The sequence below is a fragment of the Jaculus jaculus genome, chromosome 3 (genome assembly GCF_020740685.1).
Source record: "Jaculus jaculus isolate mJacJac1 chromosome 3, mJacJac1.mat.Y.cur, whole genome shotgun sequence".
Taxonomy (NCBI): domain Eukaryota; kingdom Metazoa; phylum Chordata; class Mammalia; order Rodentia; family Dipodidae; genus Jaculus; species Jaculus jaculus.
In genome coordinates this window covers 101,924,614-101,951,198 of record NC_059104.1, presented here as the reverse complement: position 1 = coordinate 101,951,198, position 26,585 = coordinate 101,924,614, and the positions used below count along the sequence as shown (strand labels likewise).

The 26,585-nt window shown below is 49.6% G+C and overlaps 1 protein-coding gene across 2 annotated transcripts; it reads left to right on the top strand.

Moving 5' to 3' along the window:
• Positions 1-10,835: 10,835 nt before the first annotated feature.
• Htr3a (5-hydroxytryptamine receptor 3A) lies at positions 10,836-24,979 on the top strand. Of its 2 annotated transcripts, XM_004666457.2 has the most exons (9): positions 10,836-10,902; positions 13,633-13,799; positions 15,237-15,281; positions 16,455-16,564; positions 18,035-18,204; positions 22,226-22,386; positions 22,730-22,940; positions 23,028-23,249; positions 24,387-24,979. In XM_004666457.2, exons 1-9 carry the CDS (start codon positions 10,836-10,838, stop codon positions 24,686-24,688), a joined length of 1,455 nt encoding a protein of 484 aa, XP_004666514.2. In that variant the 3' UTR covers positions 24,689-24,979. The 2 variants fall into 2 exon arrangements, with proteins under 2 accessions (XP_004666514.2, XP_045001843.1); XM_045145908.1 differs by having other exon boundaries at positions 22,730-23,249.
• Positions 24,980-26,585: the final 1,606 nt, after the last annotated feature.

The following is a 26,585-nucleotide window of genomic DNA, read 5'->3' as shown; positions in this document are numbered from 1 at the left end:
TATATGTTTGAGTTTACGTGTAAGTGTGGGTATGAGTGTGCCCTGGCACTCATGTGGAGGTCAGAAGACAATTTTCTTTTCCTCCTTCCTCCCTTCCTTTCTTCTTCCCTTCCCTCCTTCCTTTCCTCCTTTCTTCCCTCCCTCCCTCCCTCCTTTCTTTCCTCCTTCCTTCCTTTCTTCCCTCCCTCCCTCCCTCCCTCCCTCCCTCCCTCCCTCCCTCCCTCCCTCCCTCCTTCCTTCCTTCCTTCCTTCCTTCCTTCCTTCCTTCCTTCCTTCCTTCCTTCCTTCCTTTCTTTTCAGCAAGGTCTTACTCTAGCCCAAGATGGTCTTGAACTACCTCAGCCTCCAGACTGTTGGGATTAAAGGTGTGCACCCCCACACCTGTCAAGTTAGTCGTCTCCTGTTCCCCTCATGTGAGGCAGGGCTTCTTGCACCTTTGTTTTTTTTCTCTATGCTTGCCTGGAGCTTCAGGGAAATTCTCCTGTTTCCACCTCCCCTCTCTCTGTCATGCTGGTCACTGAAGACCAGCACAGCTTTTGACTTTTTATATCAAGTCTGAGGATTGAACTTTGGCACTCCAGCTTGAGTGCTGAGTGCTTTACCCACTGAGTCACCTCCCCAACCTGTACAAAAGTGTGTTTGCATCACCCTCACTACCCTCCTCCCAATCCTCTCCTGTCCCCTCCCACTCCTGCTGCTCCCCTCCTCTTCCCAACCATCCCCCTTCCTACTTCCATGTCCTTATCTCTTTAGTTTTGTTTTTTGAAGGTAGGGGTTCACTCTAGTCAAGACTGACCTGGAATGCACTATGTATTCTTAGAGTGGCCTCGAACTCACAGCAACCCTCCTATCTCTGCTTCTCCAGTGCTAGGATTAAAGGCGTGCACCACCAAGCAAGCTTGGCTCCGTGTATTTTATTTTTTGAGGTAGGGTCTCACCGTAGCCCAGGCTGACCTGGAGCTCCCTCTGTCGTCCCAGGCTGGCCTCGAACTCATAGCGATCCTGCCACCTCTGGGATTATAGGTGTGTACTACCATGTCTGCTTTGTCTCCTTTAATTTTTTTTTGTTGATTTTTTTCTCAATTTTTATTAACATTTTCCATGATTATAGAAAGTATCCCATGGTAATGCCCCCCACCCCACTTTCCCCTTTGAAACTCCATTCTCCATCATATCCCCTCCCCATCTCAATCAGTCTCTCTTTTATTTTGATGTCATGATCTTTTCCTCCTCTTATGATGGTCTTGTGTAGATAGTGTCAGGCACTATGAGGTCATGGATACTCAATGAGTTTCATTAGAGCTGCCCAAAGGATTCGGAGGGAGGAATTAGTGACAGGGGCATGAGCTCCTTACCACTGAAGAAATCGTCTCTCCCTATCCCAGTGAGCAGTAACTGCCTAAAGATACCTGGGGAAGGTTTGTGCCCTCATGAGTCCCCCCTCAGAGATGAGCAGGATCCCCCGGGGCCTTAACCCCCATGACAGGATGTTGACAGGCCTAATCTTGTGCCAGCAATCACAACTGCTGGTTGCTCTAGAGTACAGTGGGATGTCAGCCTCTTCTGACAGCATTCTACCTCATTCACTCCTTCCTCGGGCTCTCACATTCTTCCACTCCATCTTCTGTGATGTTTTCAGAGTTCTGGAGGAGGTGACATAGTTGACCCATTTATAGCTGAGCATTTAAGTCTTTTATTCTCAGCATTTTGATGAGTGATTCGTCTCTGTAGCTATGGCGGTTTGATTCAGGTGTCCCCCATAAACTTAGGTGTTCTGAATGCTAGGTCCCCATCTGATGGCGATTTGAGAATTAATGCTTCCTGGAGGCCATGTATTGTTGGGGGCGGGCTTATGGGTGTTACAGTCAGTGTCCTCTTGCCAGTGTTTGGCACACTTGCCTGTTGCTGCTGTCCATCTGATGTTGGCCAAGAGGTGATGTCCACCCTCTGCTCATGCCATCATTTCCCCTGCCATCACCGAGCTTCCCTTTCAGTCTATAAGCCAAAATCAACCCCTTTGCTGCACAGGCTGCTCTTGGTCGGGTGTTTTCTGCCAGCAATGCGAACCTGACTATAACAATAGTTGTATGAAAAAGGAACATCCATGACTTAAGCTGATGGCAGCACTCATCTATGGACCTAAACGTGAATACTTAGAGGACAATTTGATGGGCACCTCTCGTCATATATTCTTGTGCTGTGCTTCCATAAAAAATTCCTTAAAGGGCTGAGCATAGAGCTTGGTCAGCTTACCTTAAGAGCATGAGAACCTGAGTTCGATACCCAAAAAAACACACAAATGACAGGTACGGTGGCATGTGTCTATAATCCCAGCACTGGGGAGATAGAGATAAGAAGATCCCTGGGGCCCATTGACCAGCCAGTCTAGACTAACTGGTGCTCTGCAGGTCAGCGAAATACCTCATCTCAAGAAAAGATAAGCACCAATGAGCTAAAGAGATGCTCAGTAATTAAAGGTACATTCTTGAAAAGTCTTCCAGCCTGGGCTCGATTCCCCAGGACCCATGCAAAGTGGCGCATGTGTGTGGAGTTTGTTTGTAGGGGCAGGAAACCCTGGTGTGCCCATTCATACTCTCTCACACTCACTGTCTTCTTGCCAATAAACAAACAAGCAAACAACATTTCAAAAGATGGCACCCAAGGTTGTCTTCTGGCTTCCACATGCACACATGTGCACCCCCACACACAGGTACTTGCATACATGAACACCCACACTCACACATGCACAGGAGTATAACAAATAAGTATTTAGGGGCAGGGAAATGACCCAGTGGTTAAATCCATTTGCTTCACAAGCCTGCTGACTGGAGTTCAGATTCCCTAGAACCCACAGAAAGTCCAGTGCAACCTGGCCCACACATCTATAATTCCAGTGGGCTTATAAGAAAATCAGGAGACTCCTGAGGTCTGGTCTTCCCAGTGGCAAATAACAGCTAAAGACTGTCTCAAACAAGGATGAAGGAGAGGACCAACACCCCAAGGTTTCTCTCTCTCACACACACACAGAGTTTTTAAAGCCAGGGTGGTGATGCAGGCCTGCAGTTCCAGCATCAGGAGTTCAAGGTCATCCTCAGCTACATAGTGAGCTACCTGAAGCCCTGTCTTGACCCTCACCCTCAAGATGCACATGGGCACACATACACATATCCTTAATGGGCGGGCCCCTGTGCAGCCAACCCAGTGAGCTGGCTTTCAACCAGAGCAATCAAGGCTGGATAAGGGAGCAGGGTTGTGGGAGCCCAGTCTGGTCAGCCTGGGAGTGAGGGCTGAGATGACCCTTGGAGCACTCAGGCGTCTACAGCCTAGTATGAGCCCAGGACCACATCTTCTTAGTATCTGTCCAACACCTCTTTGCTTTGACGCTCTCATCTGCACATGGGACTGACCACCAGACATTTCCATGGAAGGCAGAGTCAGTGAGATCAAGGGCCTGGCACACAGCAGATGCTCAACAAATGGTAGCTGCTGATGGTAGGGTCGTGCTGACCCACCATCCCAAGGACACAGGGCATGGTTGGTACAAGGTGGAAATTACATACGTTGTATGGCCAGGAAGAGGCCCTTCCATATGTTGAGACCAATGAGAAAAGGCCAATGCTGCCTCTTCAGGCAGAGAGCTGGGAAGGTGGTCAGGCATTTTCTCCTGCTTGCTTCTACCCTCTCCATAGGTAGATGGTCCCTAAATCTATCAGCCTCCATGCTGGATAGGTCAGCTTCCTGGGGCTGGGCACATCTGCCCATACTCTGGATCTGAGTCCCAGCAGGGACAGAGGTAGGTCCAGTAGGGAGTGCAAGCGAGTGCCAAGTGGGTTGGGGACAACCAAGGGTCCCACGGAGTCCTGTACTCTGGGTGAGGGAACAGGATGTATGTTTTCCACTTAGCACTGTGAGAACAAACCAGGAGCCTTTCCCAGCCCTTGCCTGGTAGGTGGGCCCCTGGCGGGACCAGATGTTACTACGGGTCACACTTTTTGTAAGTTTATAGGTTTTAAAAGGTCAGGCTCTCTGGTGGTAAAAATTTTATAGACCAGTAAAACTTTACTGCAGAAGATGAGAAACACAGCTGTAATGGAAAAGGCTGGAGCCTGGAGCCTAAGGATCTAGCTCTATCGGTCCCCAGTTGAGGGAATTAAGGCCAGTCGAGGCAGCTCCCCCACCTCTGTTTCTACCTGGGAAGTGGGAACAAGAAGAGTGATAAGGAACCGGGGGATGGGGGCAGGGTGCGCGTGAGACAGCAAATCTGGGTGGGTGATGGACGTTCCAGATGTGTGTGATTCTAGTCTTCCTCCCCAGGTGCCAGGGACCTTTAGATACAAAGAGAAGCCCAGGTCTATGGGTCTGGTCATCTTGGAGTTTTTTTTATTACCCGGACTGGCCCAGTGCCATATGCCTGTCTGCCTCCACTCCCTGGGAGGAGCCTGGCCGTCTGCAGGCAGAGCTCAGGAATCAAATTAGCCAGGCCTTTGTTGCTCCCTCTTCCCCACCAGCCAAGGCGAGTTCATCAAGGCTTAGTGCTAATTCTTATCTTGTTTAAAAGGGGCAAAAGTGACTCCGCAGTTTCATCTGAGACAATTTACACCCTGCCACTGGCCATGGCTCCAACTCCCTGCTGTCTGTTGCGCCATCAAATCCATTATTAGGAAATTTTTTTCAGGGAAACTTGATTGCTATTCCATCAGAGAGGCTCCCAGGCAATATATCTCCATCCAAGGCCATAGCCTGCCTGGCTCCCTTTAATCATGTTACCTCGGGAGCTAATTCTCTAATGTACACAAGGCATAGAAGACATCCTCTTTCCTCCTAACCCAATTCACTGCCCCAGAGGATTTCAGGAGTGAACACAGAAATGAAAACTTGAGGCCCATGGGAGTCTCAAGGCTTTCTTACTATTTTTTTTTTTCAGTATTGGGGATCAAACTTAGGGCCTCACACATGCTAGCCAAACACTTTTCTACTGAGCTACCTCCTTGGCCCTCTTTTATTTTCACCATTTTGTTTGTTTGTTTGTTTTAAATTTTGAAACAGGGTCTCATTAAGTTATTCAGGCTAGCCTTGGGTTCACTCTAAAGACCAGGCTGGCTTTGAACTTTTGATCCTATTACCTGAGCCTTCCAAGTAGCTGGAATGATAGGCATGTGTCACCTTGCCTGCCCTATGTGGTGGCTTGAATTAGTCTTCTATAAACCCATGCAGTTTTAAATTTATTTTGTTTATTTTTATTTATTTACTTCAGAGTGACAGACACACACACAGAGAGAGATAATAGATAGATAGATAGATAGATAGATAGATAGATAGAGAGGGAGAATGGGCGTGCCAGGGCCTCTAGCCACTGCAAACGAACTCCAGATGCATGAGCCCCCTTGTGCATCTGGCTAATGTGGGTCCTAGGGAGTGAGCCTTGAACCAGGGTCCCTAGGCTTCACAGGCAAGTGCTTAACCGCTAAGCCATCTCTCCAGCCCAAATCCATGAGGTTTTGATGCTTAGTCCCCAGCTGATCACAGGCGGGAATGCGGAACCTTGCTGGTGAGTGGCTGGGGTGGCTTTAGAGTGTGTTAGCAAGCTCCTCCCTGCCAGAGTTGCTTCACTCTCCTGCTGCTGGTGTCCACCTGATGTTGGAAAGAAGATGATGTCCAGCCTCTGCTCATGCCATGCTGTCCCCTGCCATCATGAAATTTCCCCTTGAGGCTATAAGCCAGAACCAACACCTTTCCTCCCCTCAGCTGCTTTTGGTCTGGCGTTTTGTTCCGGCAATGAGAATGTAACAGCAACGCTCAGACTCCTCACTGCCTCTGTCTGGTTTGCTCTTTGATTGTGTGTCCCAAGCGGGTCTCAAGCTCCACATGTAGCAGAGGATGACTCCTGCCTCTGTTTCCCGACTGCTGGGATTATGGATGTGCGCCATCATGCCCAGTTAATGCAGTGCTGGGGATGGGACTCAGGGCTTCATGCATGCTGGGGAAGCACACTGTCAAGTGAACTATGTCTCCAACCCCTCAGCACTTCCTCTTCTTCTTCTTGTAAATCTTATTTATTTATTTGAGAGAGAGAGAAAAAAGAGAGAGAGAGAAAGTAAGTGCATGTGGGTGTGCCAGGGCATCCTGTTGCTGCAAACAAATGCATGTGCCATTTTGTGCATCTGGCTCTATGTGAGTACTGGGGAATGGGACCTGGGCCATCAGGCTTTGCATGCAAAGGCAATTAACCACTGAGCCATTTCTCCAGTCCATCTCACTGCTTCTTTTTCCTCCCTCCCTCCCTCCCTCCCTCCCTCCCTCCCTCCCTCCCTCCCTTCCTTCCTTCCTTCCTTCCTTCCTTCCTTTCTTCCTTCTCTCTCTCTCTTTCTTCCTTCCTTCTTTTAAAATATTTTTATGTATTTATTGGCAAGCAGAGAGGGATAGAGGGAAGAGAGACATAGAGACTGGGTGTGCCAGGATCTCCAGCTGTTGCAATCAAACTCTAGATGCATGTGGCACTTTGTGCATCTGGCTTATATGGGTACTGGGGAAATCAAACTCAAGTTGTTAGGCTCTGTAGACAAGTGCCGTGCTGGTTCTGCCATCTCTCCAGCCCTTCCCCTTCTTTTGCTTCTTATTGGGTCCTAACATGTGCACAGAACAGGCATCCCACTCCACAGTGTGGAGGACTAATCCCCAAAATAAGGTGATGGGGGGGCAGTCCACACTCTAGCCCTGGGTTCATAGGTCGGGCACTTCCAGCTGTTTTGTCTCTCTTTTCCTCCTCTTCCTTTCTGCCTTCCATTTCACTTCTCTCCTTCTTCCTTGCCTTGTGCCCTTCAGTCTTCTCCCTGACATCCATTCTTTCTCCTCTTCCTTTTTCTTTTCTTTTCCTTTCTGTGTTTGTACAGGTAGAGGTCAAAAAGTGGTGTCAGATACCATCCTGGATGCCCTCTCCTTTTGTTTTCCGAGGCAGGGTTTCTTGCCTATGTGACTAGTTTAGCTAGCCAACTTGCCACAGGGATCCTCTGTCTTCACCTCCCAGGTGCTGGGATTACAGGGGTTCCCCATGCCTGCCTGGCATTTATGTGGGTGCTAGGGATGTGAACTCAGTGCTGTATCCACCAAGCCATCGCCTCAGCTTGTTATGTTTTAAAACTCCCTCTTCTCCAGAGCTCCATCCCTTGGCTTCTTCTTTTCTCTCCTGCTGCGGTTTGGCCCGCCCTCCCTAGCCCCCAGGCCGACTGTGTAGTCTCAGGCTGGCCTTGAACTCATAAGGTTCCTCTCACCTTTGTCTCCTGAGTGTCGGGATGAAAGGCACCACCACACTCCGCTCAAGTGAGCTCTTACTGCTTTCTCATCACTGTCTCCAAACAGCTCAGCTTGCACACAGACCAAGACTCTGGAGCATCTGGGAATAGTGATTTGAGTGTGGGAGCAGTTTCTGCTCTTTAATGATGAAGCGATTCCCATGATAACCCCAAGTGTGTCTGCTAAAGGCCCAGCCCTGGCCTAGGACCATGTGGATGGATAGACCTCATCAGTGAAAGGTGAGTGCCTGTGCATTGCGAGCAAGGGGACAGGTTTCTTTAGCAATTTGCACTGGCTTTTTAAAAAAATATATGTTATTTATTACAGAGAGAGAGAGAGAGAGAGAGAGAAGTGTGTGTGTGTGTGTGTGTGTGTGTGTGTGTGTGTGTGTGTGTGTGGCCTCAAGCCACTGCAAACAAACTTCCAGACACATGCACCACCATACACATCTGGTTTATGCGGGTCCTAGGGCACTGAACCTGGGTCTTTAGGGTTCATAGATGTGCCTTAACCGCTAAGCTATGTCTCTGGCCCTGAACTGGCTTTCTAAGTGGCTACAAGTGGAGGTATGTGAGAGCCCAAGAGTGTCTGTAGGCCTTCAGGGTGCACTAGCTTTTCTGGAGTGGAGGCCCCGTCAGAACCTCAGACTGCAAGCCTCGAACCCTCCTGCCTTGCCTTTCTGTTAAGCATGGCTTCTCAGGACATTCATTTGGGTTCTCCATGTTATGCTAAATTTGGAGCCTCTATTTAATCACACTTGTCTCATCGTCCATCTCTTAAGGGAAAATCTTGGGCTGATTTTCCCTGCATTTCTGAATGGTGCAGCGTTGAAACTCATGACTGTAGAGAAAAGTAATCTCAGCTCCAAGTACTTGGCCAAACCTTCCAGAGTCAAACCTTGCCTGAAGCCTGGTGAAGAGGCCTTACCAAGGAACGCACAGGCCACGCACAGACTTCAGTGTGTACGGGCAAAAGAAAAGATAGGGGTGATCAAGTTGTGTTTATTTTCCTTTCTTTCTTTATTTCCTTCCTTCCTTTTTTTTTTTTTTTTCGAGATAGGGTCTCACTCCAGCCCAGGCTGACCTGAAATCCCCTATGGACTCTTAGAGTGGCCTTAAAGTCAATGATCTGCCTATCTCTACCTCCCAAATGCTGGGATTAAAGGCGTGTTCCGGGCTGGAGAGATGGCTTAGCGGTTAAGCGCTTGCCTGTGAAGCCTAAGGACCCCGGTTCGAGGCTCGGTTCCCCAGGTCCCACGTTAGCCAGATGCACAAGGGGGCACACGTGTCTGGAGTTTGTTTGCAGAGGCTGGAAGCCCTGGCGCGCCCATTCTCTCTCTCTACCTCTCTCTTTCTTTCTCTCTGTGTCTGTCGCTCTTAAATAAATAAATAAAAATTAAAAAAAAAAAAGGCGTGTTCCACCACACCCCGCCTCAAGGTGTTTGCTTTAATTTAATTATAATTCAGGGCTGGGGATGCAACTCCATAGAATGCTTGCCCAGCATGCCTGAAGTCTTGGCTTCTATCCCTAGCCCAGCACAAACAGGGTGTGGGGGCACAACTCGGTAAGGCCGGCACTCAGCAAGTGGAGTCAGGACGATCAGAAGCTCATGTCGTCCTTGACTGCGTAGTGAGTTTGAGGCCAGTCTGAGCTACCTGGTGCCTGTCTAAAACTAAAAGAAGACAAGAAAAGAGAGAAAAGAGAAAGCGGGGGGAAGGGAGGTAGTACACACCTTTAATCCCAACACTTAGGAGGCAGAGGTGGGAGGACCTCTGTGAGTTCAGGGCCACCCTAAGACTCCACAGAGTGATGAGGTCCAGGTCAGTCTGAGAAAGAGTAGTAGTAAGTCCCCACCTACAAAAAGAAAAGAAAAGAAAAGAAAAAGCAATAAAGGAAAAGGGGGCCTGGGGAGGTGGCTCAGGGGGTAAGCGGTTTGCTGGGCAAGCATGAGGACCTGAGGACCTGAGTTCTAACTCCAGCTCCCATGTCACACAAAGGCTGGGCACGTTGGGTGTGGCTGCTTTCCACGTGGAAGCCCGGTGCTGAGGGGGTGGACAGGACACAGGAAGTCACTGGGGCCCTGTCAGATGGGGAGGGGTGCTGGTGTGCTCCAGGTTCCTGAGGGACTCTGTCTCAAGGAAGTAGGGCACAAGAGCAACAGGAGGGTCCTTGGTGTCCTCTGCATGCATGGGCACGAGGAGCCCCTACCGCACATACCCAGCACCCCCCAACACACACACCACGAAAAGAAAACCATGTTTAATCAGAAGGTACTGAAAATGCTTGTGAAAGGATACTAAGCAAAACAATAGATGATACAATATTATTTGCTATGTGTACTTACTTAATTGTACACCTCAGGGACAGAAATCATAGAATACACATCAAACTAGGAACTGCCTGGCGCCAGGGCAGGAAGCCTACAAATGATTGGAATTGTCTCTCATCATTTTCTCTAATGCATGTATTTATTACACCTAGAAAAATGTGTAAGATATACATATAGCATAAATATATTTGTTACTATCCGTTTTGTTATATTATTTCTGGTTTTTCAAGACAAGGTTTTATCGTAGCCCAGGCTGACCTAGAACTCACTATGTAGCCATGGGTGATCCTGACTTCCTGATCCTCTTGCCTCTACCTTTCAACATTACATTCTTTGTTTGTTTGTTTGTTTGTTTGTTTGTTTTGGGGGGATAGGGTCTTGCTCTATCCCAGGCTGAACTGAAATTCACTATGTAGTCACAGGGTGGCCTCCAGCTCACAGTGATCCTCTTACCTCTGCCTTCCCACTGCTGGGATTGAAGGCATGCACCACTGCGCCTGGCCCTTTACCTTTCAAATTCTGGGATTATAGCATGTGCCACCATGACTATGCTTTAATATTTAAATGTAAAAATTTGGTCAGGTACGGTGATGCACGCCTGTAATTCTAGTACTTAAGGAGGCTGAGGCAGGAGGTTCATGACTTTGAGATCCTGTCTCAAAAAAAAAAAAAAGAATACCTTGGTCACCTGCTCTGCTAGGGCCATTATGTCTCCTTATTGAGCAAAGATTCTCCCTCCTGTTTCTGCCTAAGCCATCTCTCCAGCGTATCCAGTGCCACAGGAGCACACTGCTGTCACTCCTGCCAAGGTACATGAGTGACAGCAGCAGCCCATGCACCTCCCTTTGTGCCAGCAGATCCATCAGGCCCTGTCCCCCAAATCAGTTCTTGGGGGTATGTGGCTAAGTCACCTGGTTGAATGGGCGGGCTGGGCTCCCTCTCATGACATCAGCCCCAGGGCTCCCTTCCCCATGTCCCCTCCCCTTCCTCCCCGCCCTGAAACCTGAGCCAGCTGAAGGGCTGCTTGCTGAAAAACTTGGCGGCTCCCCAACTCTGGTGGCCTGGGAGTGCCAGGCTGCAGTCTCAGAAGGCACAGGCAGCAGTTGGAGAGGCAGGCTGCTGGGACATGAGGTTGGCAGAAGGCTGGCGCGCTGGTCGTCCTGGAGATGCACCCTGAGTGGCTACTTTGAGGCCCCAGCACAGTGGGAAGCTGGTCATGCTGCTGTGGGTACCGCAGGCACTTCTGGTCTTGCTCCTCCCCATGCTCCTGGCACAGGGAGAAGGTAAGGGACCTCTGGAAACAGCGAGCACAGGTGGGAGACAGCCCCACTTCTCCAAGGGCTGAGCAAATAGAGGCAGCCATAGGGCGGCAGGAAGCCCTGCGCTCTCCAAGGAGAGTGTTTTGAGGCAGAGCGGTCAAGCTAGATGGGGTGGGAAGTTGAGCCCAGGGTGAGCTCCCTGCTGAGAGGGGGCGAAGGGTTGTCTGTAAGAAATACTTAGGGGAAGACTGTAGCATAGTTGATAGAATGAGTTGCCTAGCATGCTCAAGGCCTCGGGTTTGATTCCAGCCTTGCATCGACTGGGCACGGTAGTGTACGCCTGTAATCCCAGTGCTGGGGATGTGGAGACCGGAGAAGAAATTCAAGAAATCCACAGGCCTGTGTCAGGATGGGGGCTACTCTCTTTGCCCTGAAATTCCTCAAATGACAGCTGCAAGGAAACACTGAGCTCATTTGCCCAGTTGTTGCCCAGAGAGGGGGAGTGGTTCCCTCAAGGCCACACAGCCTGTCAACAACATATGGGAGCCAGTAGGCAGGAGGAATCTTGTGTTGTTTCCTTGTCTTTTCTGGTTTTGTTGCACGGGTCTGGCGAGCCCTCCTTCCCTCCAGTTTCTTTCCAGGACTACCCTTCAAGGACACCAATCTTCTTTCCCCCCTCCTGCCCCAACCCGTCTTGAGCTTCTGGAAAGCTAGGCATTCAGCCACAAAATGACGTGGTGTGGTCTGCTACAGACCATGGTCAACTCAACAGGAAGATTTCATCTCCTACGCAGAGGGCTTGAAGCACGTTGAGGCAAAGTGAAAAGCTGTCGGTCCCGCAGGAGGGTGGGACCGATGTGAAGGCTAGGAGCAACTGTCACTGGGACAGCGAGGTGCGGGAGGCCCACACAAGCTGCATGCAGTGTCTGCACTGCCTCAGCTGGATTACCCAGCCTGTCCTCGCTATTGTCTTGCTGAGCTCACTGGCATCGGTCAGGTGCTCCGCAAGCAGGCCAGAGCCCCAGGCAGTGTGTGGAATTCGGGGTTGAATGTCAATTTCTTCCACTTTCAGGGCATTGTATTCACACTCCTGAGCCTTGGAGGTCCTCGGCTGTGAAATGGGCTGTCATGCCAGCCACTCTGTCAGATTGTTCTGAGATTGAAATGATGACTTGGTATGGATACCACCCTAAAGCACACGATCAAAAAAGTAGTCTCTTGGGGCTGGGCATATGGTTCAGTTGGTAGAGTGTTTGTCTAGCATGCATTAAGTTCTGGGTTCAATGCTCAGCACCACATAAACTGGTATGGTGGCGCACTTGGAGGTGGATACAGGAAGAGCAGACGTTCAAGGCCGTTCTTGGCTGCGTAGTGAGCTCAAGAATAGCCTGAGCCACATTAGATCCTTTTTCAAAAGCAAAGCAAATAAATACCCCACATTCCTCAAACAGACCCCTGGCTTCCTTCTGTCTGTGCCCATGTCTGTTATTCTAGGAAGAAAAGAAACTTGTTAGATGGGTGGAAGAGACACAGGAGAGGAAGCTGTCGACCTGCCATGCCATGACATGCATGAGGCAAGATGTTAGGAAGCAGTGTTATTTTACTTATTTTTTTGAGAGAGAGAGAGAAAGAGAGAGGAAGAGGGAGGGAGGGAGGGAGGGAGGGAGGGAGGGAGAGAGAGAGAGAGAGAGAGAGAGAGAGAGAGAGAGAGAGAGAGAGAGAGAGAGAGAGAGAGAGAGAGAGAAAGAGAGAATGGGCATGTCAGGGTCTCCAGCCACCGCAAACAAACTTCAGATGCATGTGCTGCCTTGTCCATCTGGCTTACGTGGGTACTGGGGAATCGAGCCTGGGTTCTTAAGCTTCACAGGCAAATGCCTTAACTGCTAAGTCATCTCTCCAGCCCAGTAGTGTTGTTTAGAAGCCAGTCTTTCTGAGACTTTTGGTCTGTGAGAACCAGTCCACCATGCAGTCTGTCCTCCTTGCTGTCTGTACAGGAGTGTGTGTATAGAAAGTACAGGAAATCATCACGGACTAGGACCAGAACCCAGACACTGAACTTTCTTGTCACAAAGGTGATTGTGTTTTTTTACCTGCATCTTCCTGGCCTGAGAGTGTTTGGGCTCCTCTTTGCCCCTTCCACATTTACAGTGACCTTCTTCTTAGTTCTGTCCCATTTACATACCTGGCCACCCTAGGAAGAGGACCCAGAAAATCCTCTCCATGGCATGCTTGGCTTTGGCAGTGAGGAGGGGGGATGCCTGTTTTCATGGAGGGCCCACCTGCAGGCTGAGGTGGAGAAAGTGACACTGACGTGTGCGTGTGCTGTCACCTGACTGTGGCTGAGAAAGCCTGGTGAAAACAGTGGCCCTAGACCCTGTGCACGCCCTTTCATGTGACCATCTCACCTGCCAGCGTCACACCCCACCAGGCCCTCCTTCCCGCAGCTTCCAGGCCTCTCTCCCCATGCCTGTCCTCTCCACACCTTTCTTGCCCTTACCTGTCTCCTGTCACCACCCCCCACAAGCCAGCTCCCTGCTACCCATGAGCACACAGGACACTCCTATAAGACCATCCATTATAACCTTGGCAGGGGTCTCTCCAGACAAAAGGCTGTGGACGTGGGCATTTCAACTGTGGCAGGACCTGGGGATATTATGGAGTGGGGGTGCATTTCTTTAATAGGCTCCAAACCAAGGTAAGGGAACCAGGGGAAGACTCTAGATTCTGGCTTCCACTTTCAACTGTTCTCCTTAGCCAGGCAGAGGGGAGGCCCTCAGGCCAGCAACACCAGCAGGCCTGCTCTGCTCAGGCTGTCGGATCACCTCCTGGCCCACTACAGGAAGGGGGTGCGGCCCGTGCTGGACTGGAGGAAGCCTACCACCATCTCCATTGATGTCATTATCTACGCCATCCTCAGTGTGGTGAGCTCAACCGTCAGCTGTCCCTGACCTGTTGGGGGTGGGAGACACCATGTGAGGCCAAGTCACCCCCATGGTGGGCTTCAAGAACCCTAGTGCCTGTGGTCTGGTATCTGCATAACAAACCTGGGCCACCTGTGTGGCTCACCCCCACGCCCAGCTGTGGTGGCTCCCTGCATGGGATTGTCCATCCTCCCATGTCAGCTGTGTATGGGGGAAGACTGTCCTATTCATCTCTATGCCCTTAGTGCCTTACACGGACTGTTACGTGGTGGATGTCGCTGAATAGTGACAGGAGATAAATGATCATTAATAGAATAATCGATTAATCAATGGCCATAGCAGGATGGGGTGCACTGCCCAGCAGAGGAGCCAGACATTGTGAGGAGATAATCAAGAAGGCCACTTCAGAGCTGTGTTGGTGCAGGGAGATGGTACCTGACCTCACAGTCTGTCAGTTAATGTGCCCACCCTGGTACAGTAAGGAATCATGGCATTTAGGATACCGTTGGGAAGAAAGGTGGAAAGGGAAACTTGGAATGGCTGTGGCAGCTTACTCCCATGAACCCAGCGCTCAGGAGGCTTATCATGATTTCCAGCCAAGCTAATATATTGAGTTCCAAGCCAGCCTAGGCTACCTGTTGGACCCACATTAAAAAAATAAGCAAGGCATGGTGGTATCTCTGGGGCTCACTGACCAGCTAGTCTAGCCTAACTGATGAGCTCAGAGCCAGTGAGAGACAGTTCAAAAAAGACATGGATGAGGTTGTGTCCTGGACTCTACATGCTTGCACACCACATGAGGGAAGGAGAGAGGGAGGGAGAAAGGAAGAAATTGAGAGAGAGTGTGATAGAGAGAGAAAGAGTATAAGAGAAAAACAAGAGAGAGAGAATATGTAGAATTGGGTGGGGAAAAGAGAGTGATGAATTTTGATTTTTAAATATTTTTATTCTTATTTATTTGAGAGAGAGAGAGAGAGAGAGAGAGAGAGAGAGAGAGAGAGAGAGAGAGAGAGAGAATGGGCACACCAGGGCCTTCAGCCACTGCAAACGAACTCCAGATGCATGCCCCACCTTGTGTTTCTGGCTTAGGTGGGTCCTGGGGAATCAAACGCGGGTCCTTTGGCTTTGTAGGCAAGCACCTTAACTGCTGAGCCATCTCTCCAGCCTGAGCAATGAATTTTTCATTCAATACATCCTAATACTAATAAACAGTAATAATAAAAGGCACACATAATTTGTATATCTATGTGTCTTTGAAGTTGAAAAGAAACCACTTCATTTCTTTCCCATTGTGCCCTTATAAACTGCTTGGTCAGAGCTCCATTTGTCCCCTTTCTGTGACCCTTTCCCTCCCTTCCCGGGGAAGAGGCCCTCGGCGTGCCTGTTCCCTTTTGGGTAGTGGGGAGGGGCACCTGTCAGCTCCCTTTCCTCTCCTAGGATGAGAAGAACCAGGTACTGACCACCTACATCTGGTACCGGCAGGTGAGCAGACCAGCCCCTGACCCCCCTGCTTCCTGGGATAGCACAGGAGGGACCTACCTCTCAACAGATCAGGAATCTCAGCAGCCTTAGTGAGGAAGGTGGGGGACAGTTTCAGAGGCACACATGGTGCAGGATCCAAGAGTCTTGAATTTTCCCATCTCAGGGCAGGATGAGATGTGTGGGATACCCCAACTCTCTTCTTTTTTTCTCAAATTCTTTAAAGCATCCCAGACAAGTGTTAGCCCAATCCCTGTGGAAGGGCCATCTCCAATCTTGGAATTCACAAGGCAAAACTTCTGTTTTAAGCAAACAGCTTTGACTTCTAGCAAGTCCTTGCTTGTGTGAAGCCAGATTGGACAACTTGTCAATTGGATGATTGAAATTGGATAGTTCCTCTTACTCAGCCCTCGCAGCTCGGCCCTGATGCCACTTGTCCAGGTTTGGATGGACATGGGCCAGGCATTGGCGTGTGTGTCTCAGGTCTTGGCAGTGCTCTGGCCCTGAGCTGGTGGGAAAGGGAGGCAAACAGGAGAGGCAGCTGCCCACAGACAGGTTCTTTGGTGACAGCCCCTCGCATTCTGGAAGAGGACATCAGAGCAGAGAGGAAACAGAAGTGGCTGAAGAGAGAGATAGAAGGCCAGAAGGAGCTCTCGGATGGCAAGCATGAGAGGCCCATGTGCTCAGGTCTCTGTGAAAGCCTTTGCCACTGCCATGGTCCTATTCTGCCACCACCTGCAGCGCATGGGACAGGGAGTGGGACAGAGGAAGGCTCTTTTCTATCAGATAGCTCCATTTCCACCTCATAGAAGATTCGCTTAAGAAAGCACACCCTACCTCATGGGAAGGGACCCAAACAAGAGGTGCTGGGTGAAGGTCCTTTCCCTGGTATACCTGGCCTAAGTCCCGCCTCTAGATCCTCGGGATGAGGGGGGGGGGTGCATGCCTTCCCTAGAAGGGGCTGCATCAGCCTGTGTGGTTATGCAAGGAGAGTAGGAGTTATAGAAAGATGGATTATCTCAGTCTCCACTGAGTGATGTAGATGGGCTGACATCCAGATCTCCCCTCAAGAAGGTACCCCGTCTGTTGCCTGAGCATGGCAGGTGTAGACCACGTGAATGAAGGCAACCCCAGCAAGCTTGAGGGTGTCTCTGATGACTCTTTCTCTTCCCACAGTTCTGGACGGATGAGTTTCTCCAGTGGAACCCTGAGGATTTTGACAACATCACCAAGTTGTCCATCCCCACAGACAGCATCTGGGTTCCTGATATCCTCATCAACGAGTTGTGAGTACTCTCGTCAGGCTGGGGCCAGGCTGTGGAGGACAGGAACCTTGCTTTAGCTGTTGAGCTGGCCCAGCCAGGCTTGTAGGCTATCGATCAAGTTCGTGTGTGCTCAAGGCCTCCTATTTTTTTTGTTGTTGTTTTGTTTTTCGAGGTAGGGTCTCAGTCTAGCCCAGGCTGACCTGGAATTCACTCTGTAGTCTCAAGCTGGCCTCAAACTCACAGCAATCCTACTACTTTGGTTTCCCAAGTACTTGGATCAAAGGCATTTTTCTTTTATTTATTTAATATATTTATTTATATGACAGATATATATATATATATATATATATATATATGGAGAGAGAGAGAAAGGGGGGGGGAGGAGAGGAGAGGAACATAGAGAATGGGCCCACCAGGGCCTCCATCTGCTGCAAACAAACTCCAGACACATGTGCCATTTTGTGCATCTGGCTTATGTGGGTACTTGGGAATCAAACCTGGGTCCTTTGGCTTTTCAGGCAAGTGCCTTAACTGCTGAGCCATTTCTCCAGCCCATATTCTTTTCTTTTATCAGTCTCCTGCTCTCCATGCTGGGTGTTGAAGCTCTGGGCTTATGAGTACCAGGGCTCCCATTATGAGGACAGAAGCCAGTGAGCGAGTTCACACTGAGTTCTGATAGATTCATGAGGACAGACAGCTGCATTTGCAGAAGGGACAGTTATGTTTTTGGAAAAAAAAGGAACACTGATGGTAGCTAGTACTCCAAACTATAGAGGAGATTTGGAGCCAAGGAACATGTTCAAACCTCTCAAGCCTCACGTGTGCCTAACAGACCACAGTTGGCTCCAGGATGAAGGGGTCACACCAGCCTATGCCCAACAGCCAAACAGGGTCCTATTGACCTCAGCCAGCTGAGCTGGTTTCTACCCGTGGGTTCATCCAAGGACCACCAACTGGACTTCTGAGTTCAAGGGCAAGGAAAATATGTGGGGGAGATACAGATAGAAAGGGGAAGGAGGACTGCCGATACAGCTCAGTTGTCCTTTATTGTCGAGAAAGTTGCTTGACAAGGGAAGTCAGGAGGCTCAGATCAGTAAGAATATTGAGAATCCGAGACCAGATTAAAACATCCAGTTTGTCTGCCCTGAATTTATTTTTTTTTCATTTAAAAATATTTCATTTAAAAATTGATTTATTAGAGAGATAGGTGGATAGACAGAGATAGAGATAGATAGCGTTGGTATGCTAGGGCCTCCAGCCGCTGTAAATGAACTCCAGATGCATGGATGACCATGGGAATTTAGCTTACATTGGTTCTGGGGAATCAAACCTGGATCCTTAGGCTTTGTGGGCAAGTGTCTTAGCCACTAAGCCATCTCCCCAGTCGTCCTCCCTGAATTTCTTTTTTTGGTGAGCTATATAAATATTTTCAGCCTTCTAGGGCTGGTCCTTTCTCTTGAGCCCCCAAACTGACTCCTCTTCCCTGGCCAGTGTGGACGTGGGGAAGTCACCAAGCATCCCATATGTATACGTGCAACATCAGGGCAAGGTCCAGAACTACAAGCCCCTGCAGGTGGTGACAGCCTGTAGCCTGGACATCTACAACTTCCCCTTCGACGTGCAGAACTGCTCACTGACCTTCACCAGCTGGCTGCACACCAGTGAGTATGTGTGCTTGGGTGAGGGCTGGGACACAGGTTCGAGTCTCAGGAACACCAGGGTCAGGCTCTAGGGTGAATTTTCACTTGTTGAGCACAGCACTCATCTTTCTTCTTCTTCTTTCCCCCTCTCCTTCCCCCTTTCCCATTCTTCACTCCCTCCCCTTCCTCTTCTTTCCTTCCTTCCTTCCTTCCTCTTCTTTCCTTCCTTTTCCTTCCTTCCTTCTTCCCCTTCCCTTCCCTTCCCTTCCCTTCCCTTTCTTTCTTCCTTCCTTCCTTCCTTCCTTCCTTCCTTCCTTCCTTCCTTCCTTCCTTCCTTCCTTCTTTCTTTCCTTCCCCTTCCTTCCTTCCTTCCTTCCTTCCTTCCTTCCTTCCTTCCTTCCTTCCTTCCTTCCTTCCTTCCTTCCTTCCTTCCTTCCTTCCTCCCGTCAAACCCAGGGCATCACACTCACTAAGTATGCTCTGCACCCCAGCTGCAGCTTCTCCCCTCCCTTCCCCTCCTTTCTCCTCCTGAGATCATATCATGTAGCTCAGGCTTGTTTCGAGTTTTCCATCCTCCTGCCTCAGCCTCCTGCGTGCTGGAATAAGAGGTGTGTACATCTGTGCCCGGCTCTGTCGCTTACTTTCTTTCTTTGTTGCTTGCTTTGCTTTGGTTTGCTGAGGTGCTAAGGATTGAACCCAGGGCCTTGCACACTCTAGCACCTGCCACTGACATCTATGCTTTGGCACTGGCCTTCATGCCACCGAGCCTGCTTTTTCTTCCTCCACCCTCACCGCCTCCCTGACTGGTGTAAGGATTCGTGGGACTGTTAAGTGACAGCAAGGCAGTCAGTGAGGGACACAATTGTTTTCCCGTGTCCTAAACAGGATCCGGCTGGAGATGTCTCTCAGATCTACCCACCTTCTTCACCTTGCAGCCAGGCCACCCTCAGCTCTTGCCCAGGCCTCTGCGTGAGCACCCACTTGGTCTCCCATGCCCTCCTTTCTTTCCACTTCATGCTCCTCACAGCATCTTGTTAAAATGCAAATCTGATTGTGTGCTTTAAAACTCTCAACAGCTTCCCAGCAGTCCTGGGACGCAGTCCAACTCCCTGACCTGGCCCTGCCCCCGCCGGCTTCAGCTGCCTCATGCTCCCTGCGGTCACACCAGTCCTTCTTCTGGAGGCCCAGCCTCCATGACCCTTCTCGATCGCAGGCTCTCTCCCTCTCCTAGGCCATCTACCCCTCTCCCTTTCATCTTCCCACATCTGCCCTCTAAGCTCAGCCTGGGCAACCCCTCTACTTACCCAATTGTCCCTAGGTTTCAGCTCCTGGGGAGACCTCCTCCCCCTCCACCCAGACTAGCTGTCTCTGATGTGCAATTTTCTTAGCACCTTTTTTTTTTTTATTTGTCAATGCTTGTCCAGTGTTTCTTCTCATAGATACAGATTTAGAAGTTCCAGAACATGATTTCTGGCTGGCCCGTCACTAGATTCCTAGCACAGTGCTGGGCATGAGGGAAGGTCTTTGGGAAATTTTACTGAGTGAAAAAATATTGGGTACTCATTAGAGGCCTAGGGCCTGAACACAGCCTGACTGCAAGAAGGCAGGCTCCATTTCTGCTCTGGGAGGTTCACTGTATCAAACTTAAATTATGGTGGTGACCCATCATTTCCTTGATTAAAACCCATACTGTGGAGAAGTGTCCTTAACTACCACCTCAATCCTAGTCTTCCCAACAACTCTGTACAAGAATTAACTGCTTTTATTGTTTGAGATAAGGCCTTGCTGTAGCCCAGACTAACCTGGAATTCAGTATGTAGTCTCAGGGTGGCCTTGAACTCACAGAAATCCTCCAACTTTGGCCTCCCAATTGCTGGGATTAAAGGCATGCATCGCTATACCTGACAAGAATTAACCACTTAAAAAATTACTAGAGAAGAAAGAGAGAGAGAGAGAGAGAGAGAGAGAGAGAGAGAGAGAGAGAGAGAGCACACCAGGCCCCCTAGCCACTGCAAACAAACGCCAGATGCATGCGGCCACCTTACATAGGTAATGGGGAATCAAACCCCAGTCCTTTGGCTTTACAGACAAGCACCCTGACTGCTAAGCCATCTCTCCAGCCTGAATTAACCACTTTTATCAGCACAAATGTCACTCGGTATATTCCTGCAGCTTCTTCCTGTGCATTTGTACCTGTGTGTGTGCGTGTGTTTATGTACACACATGTCTACTTATGGGAAGTCCATGCTATGCATACTCTCATACACTGCTAGTTGGCTCTTTTCCTCTTCCAGGCTCTGCAGAATTTTCTGGCATGTACATGCATATTGGTGCATGTGTGGGCAGACGTGTTTATGCACATGTGTGTGGAGTCCAGAAGTTGGTGTCAAATGTCTTCCTCAAACATTTTAATCTGTGTCTACTGAGGCTGGCTAACGCGGGCCTCACATTTGCATTGCAAGAGCTTTATCCACTGAGCAACCCCATCTATCTTCCCAGACTTCCCCCTTACTTTAAAAAAAAGATCTTATTTTTATTTATTCATTTATTAGAGACACACACATGCAGAGAGAGAGAGAGAGAGAGAGAGAGAGAGAGAGAGAGAGAGAGAGAGAATGGGCATTCCAAGGCCTCTAGCCACTGCAAACAAACTCCAGATACATGCGCCACCATGTGCATCTGGCTTATGTGGGACCTGGAGAACTGAACCTGGGTCATTAGGCTTCACAAGCATGCACCTTAACCGCTAAGCCATCCCTCTGCCCCCCTCCCCCCACTTTTAAAAAAGTATTCTTTTTTTATTTGCAAGGTGGGAGAGAGAGAGGGAGAAAGAGAAATGAGAAGGAGCATTCCAGAGCCTCCAGCCACTGCAAATGAATTCCAGGAACATGCATCACCTTGCGCATCTGACTTTATATGGGTCCTGGGGAATCAAGCCCAGGTCATTAGGCTTTGCAGGCAAATGCCTTAACCACTGAGAAATCTCTCCAGCCCCTCTTCCGCCTTATTTTTTGTTTTTGTTTATTTATGAGAGGGAGAGAAAAAGGGAGGGGGAGAGAGAAAGAGAGAGAGAGAGAGAGAGAGAGAGAGAGAGAGAGAGAGAAAGAGAGAGAGAATGGACACACCAGAGCCTCTAGCCTCTGCAAATGAACTTCAGATGCATGTGCCACCTTGTACATCTGGCTTTACATGGGCTCTGGGGAACAGAACCTGTGTCTTTAAGTTTCGCTGGCAAACACCTTATGCTCCAGCCCTCTTCTCCCTTATTTTGAGACAAGTTCTTGCTCTGTAGCCAGGCTGCCTTCAAATTCACTATGCAGCCCAAAGTAGCCTCAAACTTGTGCTGGGGTTACAGGCATGTGCCATCAAGCCTGACTGGACATGTCGATCTTTTCCAATGTTTCGTTGCAATGGATATCCATATCTTTTCTGGTGCAGATAGAGCAAGATCTAGATCTAGCGGATATAGATGTGATATGTATGTATCTGTAGTGTACTATTAGTGAGATTTTCCTTGTTTTTCTAATTATTCAAAGACAAGTTCTGTCAAGGCAAAGATAAAGGATGCTGTGCTGTATTCAGTTCCCAATGGGTAACGCTAACAAAGTAGGCTAGACAGAGAGGGTTTGGGGGGGTGGAAAGACAGAGAGGGATCTAATGGATGCCTCCTATGGTTCTTTGCACTGTGCTGTGTTTGCACCCAACATTCTTTGCAATTGCTACAGGCTTATGAGTCAGGCAAGATGTGTCCTATTGCTTCACTCTGTAGCCAAGGGAACTGAGGCTGAACTGAGACCTAAGATTCACATGATTGCTGGCCATCTTCCATTCTTAGTTTCTCTGGGTTTGATGCATAGCAAGGGAAGGGAGGGAGGAAGGAAGAGAAGGAGGGAGGAAAGAAGAGAGGGAGAAAGGAAAAAAGGAAAGAAGGAAGGAAAGAAGGAGGGAGGGAGGAAGAAAGGAGGGAGGGAGGGAGGACTCTTATAGGCCCTCAGACTACAAGTCCTGGAGTTCAAAGCTGGCCTTCCTTCTTCTCTCTCAGTCCATGACATCAACGTCTCCCTGTGGCGCTTGCCAGAAGAAGTGAAGTCGGACAAGAGCGTCTTCATGAATCAGGGAGAATGGGAGTTGCTGGGGGTGCTGACCCAGTTTCGGGAGTTCAGTATAGAAAGCAGCGACTGTTATGCAGAAATGAAGTTCTATGTGAGTGGGTGTGGCTGTGGGTAGAGACATGACAAGAACTATTAGACCTTCCAACCAGGGGGACTTAAAGAGGCACACTGGGAAGGACCTCTCTAGCCCTTTTGACAATTCCAGGGCCACATACATCCCCTGTAACTTCTATGAAGGACATGAGGAACCTCAACTGAATTCCCCGTTACCTATCCTGACAAGTCACAGGAGTGAAATGAGAGGCAGGATGGGGGCTCTGCTCATTTCCTTCCTTGAGCCACCCAGGCTGAAAGGTCAGGGAGTGAGGGGTTCTGGCTCCTAGGTGCAGAGCCTGTGGGTCCACTCTTTCCTCAAGCTGCTCTCCTGATCCCAGGTGGTCATCCGCCGGAGACCCCTGTTCTACACGGTTAGTCTGCTGCTGCCCAGTATCTTGCTTATGGTCGTGGACATCGTGGGCTTCTACCTGCCTCCAGACAGTGGTGAGAGAGTGTCCTTCAAGATCACACTCCTCCTGGGCTACTCAGTTTTCCTCATCATTGTGTCTGACACGCTGCCAGCCACAGCCATTGGCACGCCCCTCATTGGTAAGGCCTCCCTGCGAGAAGAGATCAGTCTGGTGAGGACTTGGCCCCCTTCCTGCTCCTCTGTCAGTGTCTGTCTCCCCTGCACAGGAGTCTACTTTGTGGTGTGCATGGCCCTGCTGGTGATCAGCCTGGCTGAGACCATCTTCATTGTGCGGCTGACGCATAAGCAAGATCTCCAGCAGCCAGTGCCTGCCTGGCTGAGGCGCCTGGTCTTGGAGAGAATGGCTCGGCTGCTTTGCCTAGGGGAACAACCCACTTCCCAAAGGCCCATAGGCACCTTTCAAGCCACTAAGACTGAAGATTTCTCAGGTGAGGAAAAAGGGAGGGAAGAGATTGCCTCAATGGGTCCATTTCCGGAGGCCGTGGCATGCCAGGGACTGGGTAGGGCCTGAGAACTGGGTGCTGGGAGCACGAAGATTTCAGACAAAGGTGTCAACTGGAGCCTTGCTTCACTTTCTCACCACTCACCAGCCAAGGTGGATGGAAAGGGTGGGAGTTCTGGAAGCCGGGTGTATCAGGAACTGAGCCCCCCGGGCTGAGAGTGTCTCTGAGAGGGACCCATACCTGAGGCCAAGGGGAAGCCCAGTGGAAGCCCAGCAGGTAGTCCCTAGCCCCTGAGCTGGTGAAGGTGAACACTGGTACCTAGGGATTTCTAAGACGTTCTCATCCCAAACAGCTCAACAATCAGCTTCTCCAGAATTTAAATACAATCTCATGTCACCCAGACCCAAACCCACTATCTAGCCAAGGTTTACCTTGAACACCTGATCCTCCTCTTCTATCCCCCGAGTTCTAGGATTATAGGTACATAATGAAATTTTATGGACTGGGGATATATCTCAGTGCATAAAGGACTTGCTGTACAAGACTGTGGACATGTGTTTTGGTTCCCAGCATCTATGTAAAAACATCAGATGTGGTGGCACCTGCCTGTGATCCCTTCACTGGGGAGACAAGAGACAGGTGAATCCCTAGGCCTTATTGGTTAGCTCATCTAGCAAATCAATGAGCACCAGGTTCAATGAAAGACCCTATCTCAGAAAAGTAAGTTGGGGGCTGGAGAAGATGGTTTAGTGTTAAGACATTTGCCTGCAAAGCCAAAGAACCCTGGCTCGATTCCCAGGACCCATATAAGCCAGAAGCACAAGGGGGTGCATGCATCTGGAGTTTGTTTGCAGTGGTTGGAGGTCCTGGCAGCCCATTCTCTCTCTCTCCCTCTCTCTCTCAAATATATATATAGTAAGTTGGAGTAATTGAGGAAGATGCCTGAGATCAACCTTTAGCTGCCCTCCCACATGCATGCATGTGTACCCCCACAGTGTACCCACAAAACATGAACACACAAACACATATACTGAATACATATGCAAAAAAAATTGAGAAGAGAAACAGATCAGGCCACTCTCTTGGCCTCCCTCCTCTACCAATGCTCTACTTTTCTTCCAGCCATGGGAAACCATTGCAGCCACGTGGGTGGACCTGAGGACTTGGAGAAGACTCTGAAGGGCACAGACGGCCCTCCCCCACCCCCACGGAGGGAGGCCTCACTGGCGGTGCGTGGGCTGCTGCAAGAGCTGTCCTCCATCCGCCACATCCTGGAGAAGCGGGATGACATCCGAGAGGTGGCCCGGGACTGGCTGCGTGTGGGCTCCGTGCTGGACAGGCTGCTCTTCCGCATTTACCTGCTGGCAGTGCTGGCCTATAGCATCACCTTGGTCACACTCTGGTCCATCTGGCATTATTCTTGAGTAGGGACAGGATGGTAGGGAGGAGGCTCTGGGCTGGTGAGGATGAGAATGGAGGATTTCTGTTTAGGTCCTTCATCCTGTTTCTAATGCCAGTCAACTTAAGCAATCCTAAACCAGGCTCTGAACACTTAGTGCTCAAGATCCAATCTCCCCCCTTCACACCCAGATGACAATCATGGCTTTAAAACATGTTATCTTACATCAAGAGAAACCCAAGCACCCTCTATCCTTGTTCATCTATCTGTCAGGTCTGTTTCCCTTTTGTCAATCCTTGAATAAGGCACTTGGAACTCTGCTCATCAAACATTTTTTTTTTTTTTTTTTACATAAAAGGCAAAGCCTGTCCAACCACAGGTGCCTGATAATTCTGCACTGGGTTTATGTAACCTCTAAGCACTCCTTCACCCGTGGTCACTTCCCTAACACTCATGTTCCATTCTCTGGAAAGGTAGGGGAGTGGTAATAAAATGTAATGACATCTTAATACTCTTATCTCGGCCACTGTCAGCATCTTTGGGAAAAGGTTGGTGGGTGTAAGGAGAGGATTTGAGTTACTGTTACTGCGAGCATTGAGGTTTGAGAATTTCCTGTTCAGTTATTTAATGGGTCCTGGACTAGGTCACTGCAGGAGTTGAAATGGTAGCCATTATGCAGAAACAGCAGTAGGTGGATTACAGTTTGAAGGCCAGGACCATGAACGTTTTGCAATGAAGATAAAGGTAACCTGAGTTCTGTGGTGCCCTGGAAAGATGCTGGGAGGGTCCACATGGTCCTTCTCCTGTTCTGAGCTCAGGATTTCTGGGAGTAAGCTTTTGTCTTGCAATAGGATCCTGCCACGAAGAAAGCCCTTCAGCACCATGGCCAGCGCCCACAGCTTAGCCTTAGAAAATGCCAAGAAAACAGTGGCTGGACGACATGACCTCATCCAGGGACTTTCAGCAACCAGCTTCAGGTCCATCCACCATAAATCAGGTCCAGGAAGAGGGACTGAGTTGGGATAATTCTCTTGTATCTTACTTCTCATGTCCCGGTTACCTGTTCCAGACAGCAGAGCTTAAGACTAGGGGACCCCCAAACTCCTTCACCCACTAACAGACATCCAGAAGAGGGATGTCTCCCAGCTCATTCCTGCTTTGTCCCTCTGCCTGGGGTAGGCTGTGTATCACAGCGCAAAGAGTGGTGGAGGAGAATTAGATGCTACCAGGCTCCAGGGACAGGAGCCCAGGAAATGTCCGAGATAATGCCTAACAGTTCCTCTGCCTCCCCAGCTGCTTCAGGACAGCGATATGAACACCTGAAATGTTACATTTCCCTGACCCCAAACTCTGCAATTTGCACTCATAAACCACCCAGGAGGCTGGGTAGGGAACAGAACTTGGACCTTTGGTTTTTGTTGTTGTTGTTGTTGTTGTTTTGTTTTGTTTTGCATCTGAAAGAGCCCACAGGCTGAAGAAGGGGCTTGCCTGGCTTAACTCTCCTTCTGTTCCTCACCAGGGCTCCTGTAGCAGTTTGCTTCTGGTTGTTGGGGTAAAACCAGAAGTAGAAAGAGTTTATTTCCAGCTCACAGTTTTGAAGGGAGGTTTCATCGTGATGGAGAAAGCATGGTGGCCAGCTCACAGCGCGACACAGATAGAGAGCAGAAAGTGAGTGCTGCCTAGACTAGTGAGCCCTAAGTTTTACCCCTGGCCACACACCTCCTCCAGCAATGTTCCACATTCCAAAGGCTCCACCAGCCTGGGGAGAAAGTATGAAGTTTAATTCCAAATCTCTGAGGCTATGGCGGGGGGGGGGGGGCATTTGACATTCAAAGCATACAGAGAGAGGTTCTTAGATTCAAACTGGCTGCTGGTTCTTGAGGTGAACTGGGAATGAGTTCTCACCCCCCACCCCCACCTCA

Excerpts from the sequence above, each read along its gene's own strand:
- Htr3a (XM_045145908.1), top strand. The coding sequence starts at position 10,836 with ATGCTGCTGTGGGTACCGCAGGCACTTCTGGTCTTGCTCCTCCCCATG. Across the intron at positions 15,282-16,454 it reads CCTACATCTGGTACCGGCAG|TTCTGGACGGATGAGTTTCT; the intron begins GTGAGCAGACCA and ends CTCTTCCCACAG. Across the intron at positions 18,205-22,225 it reads CACCAGCTGGCTGCACACCA|TCCATGACATCAACGTCTCC; the intron begins GTGAGTATGTGT and ends CTTCTCTCTCAG.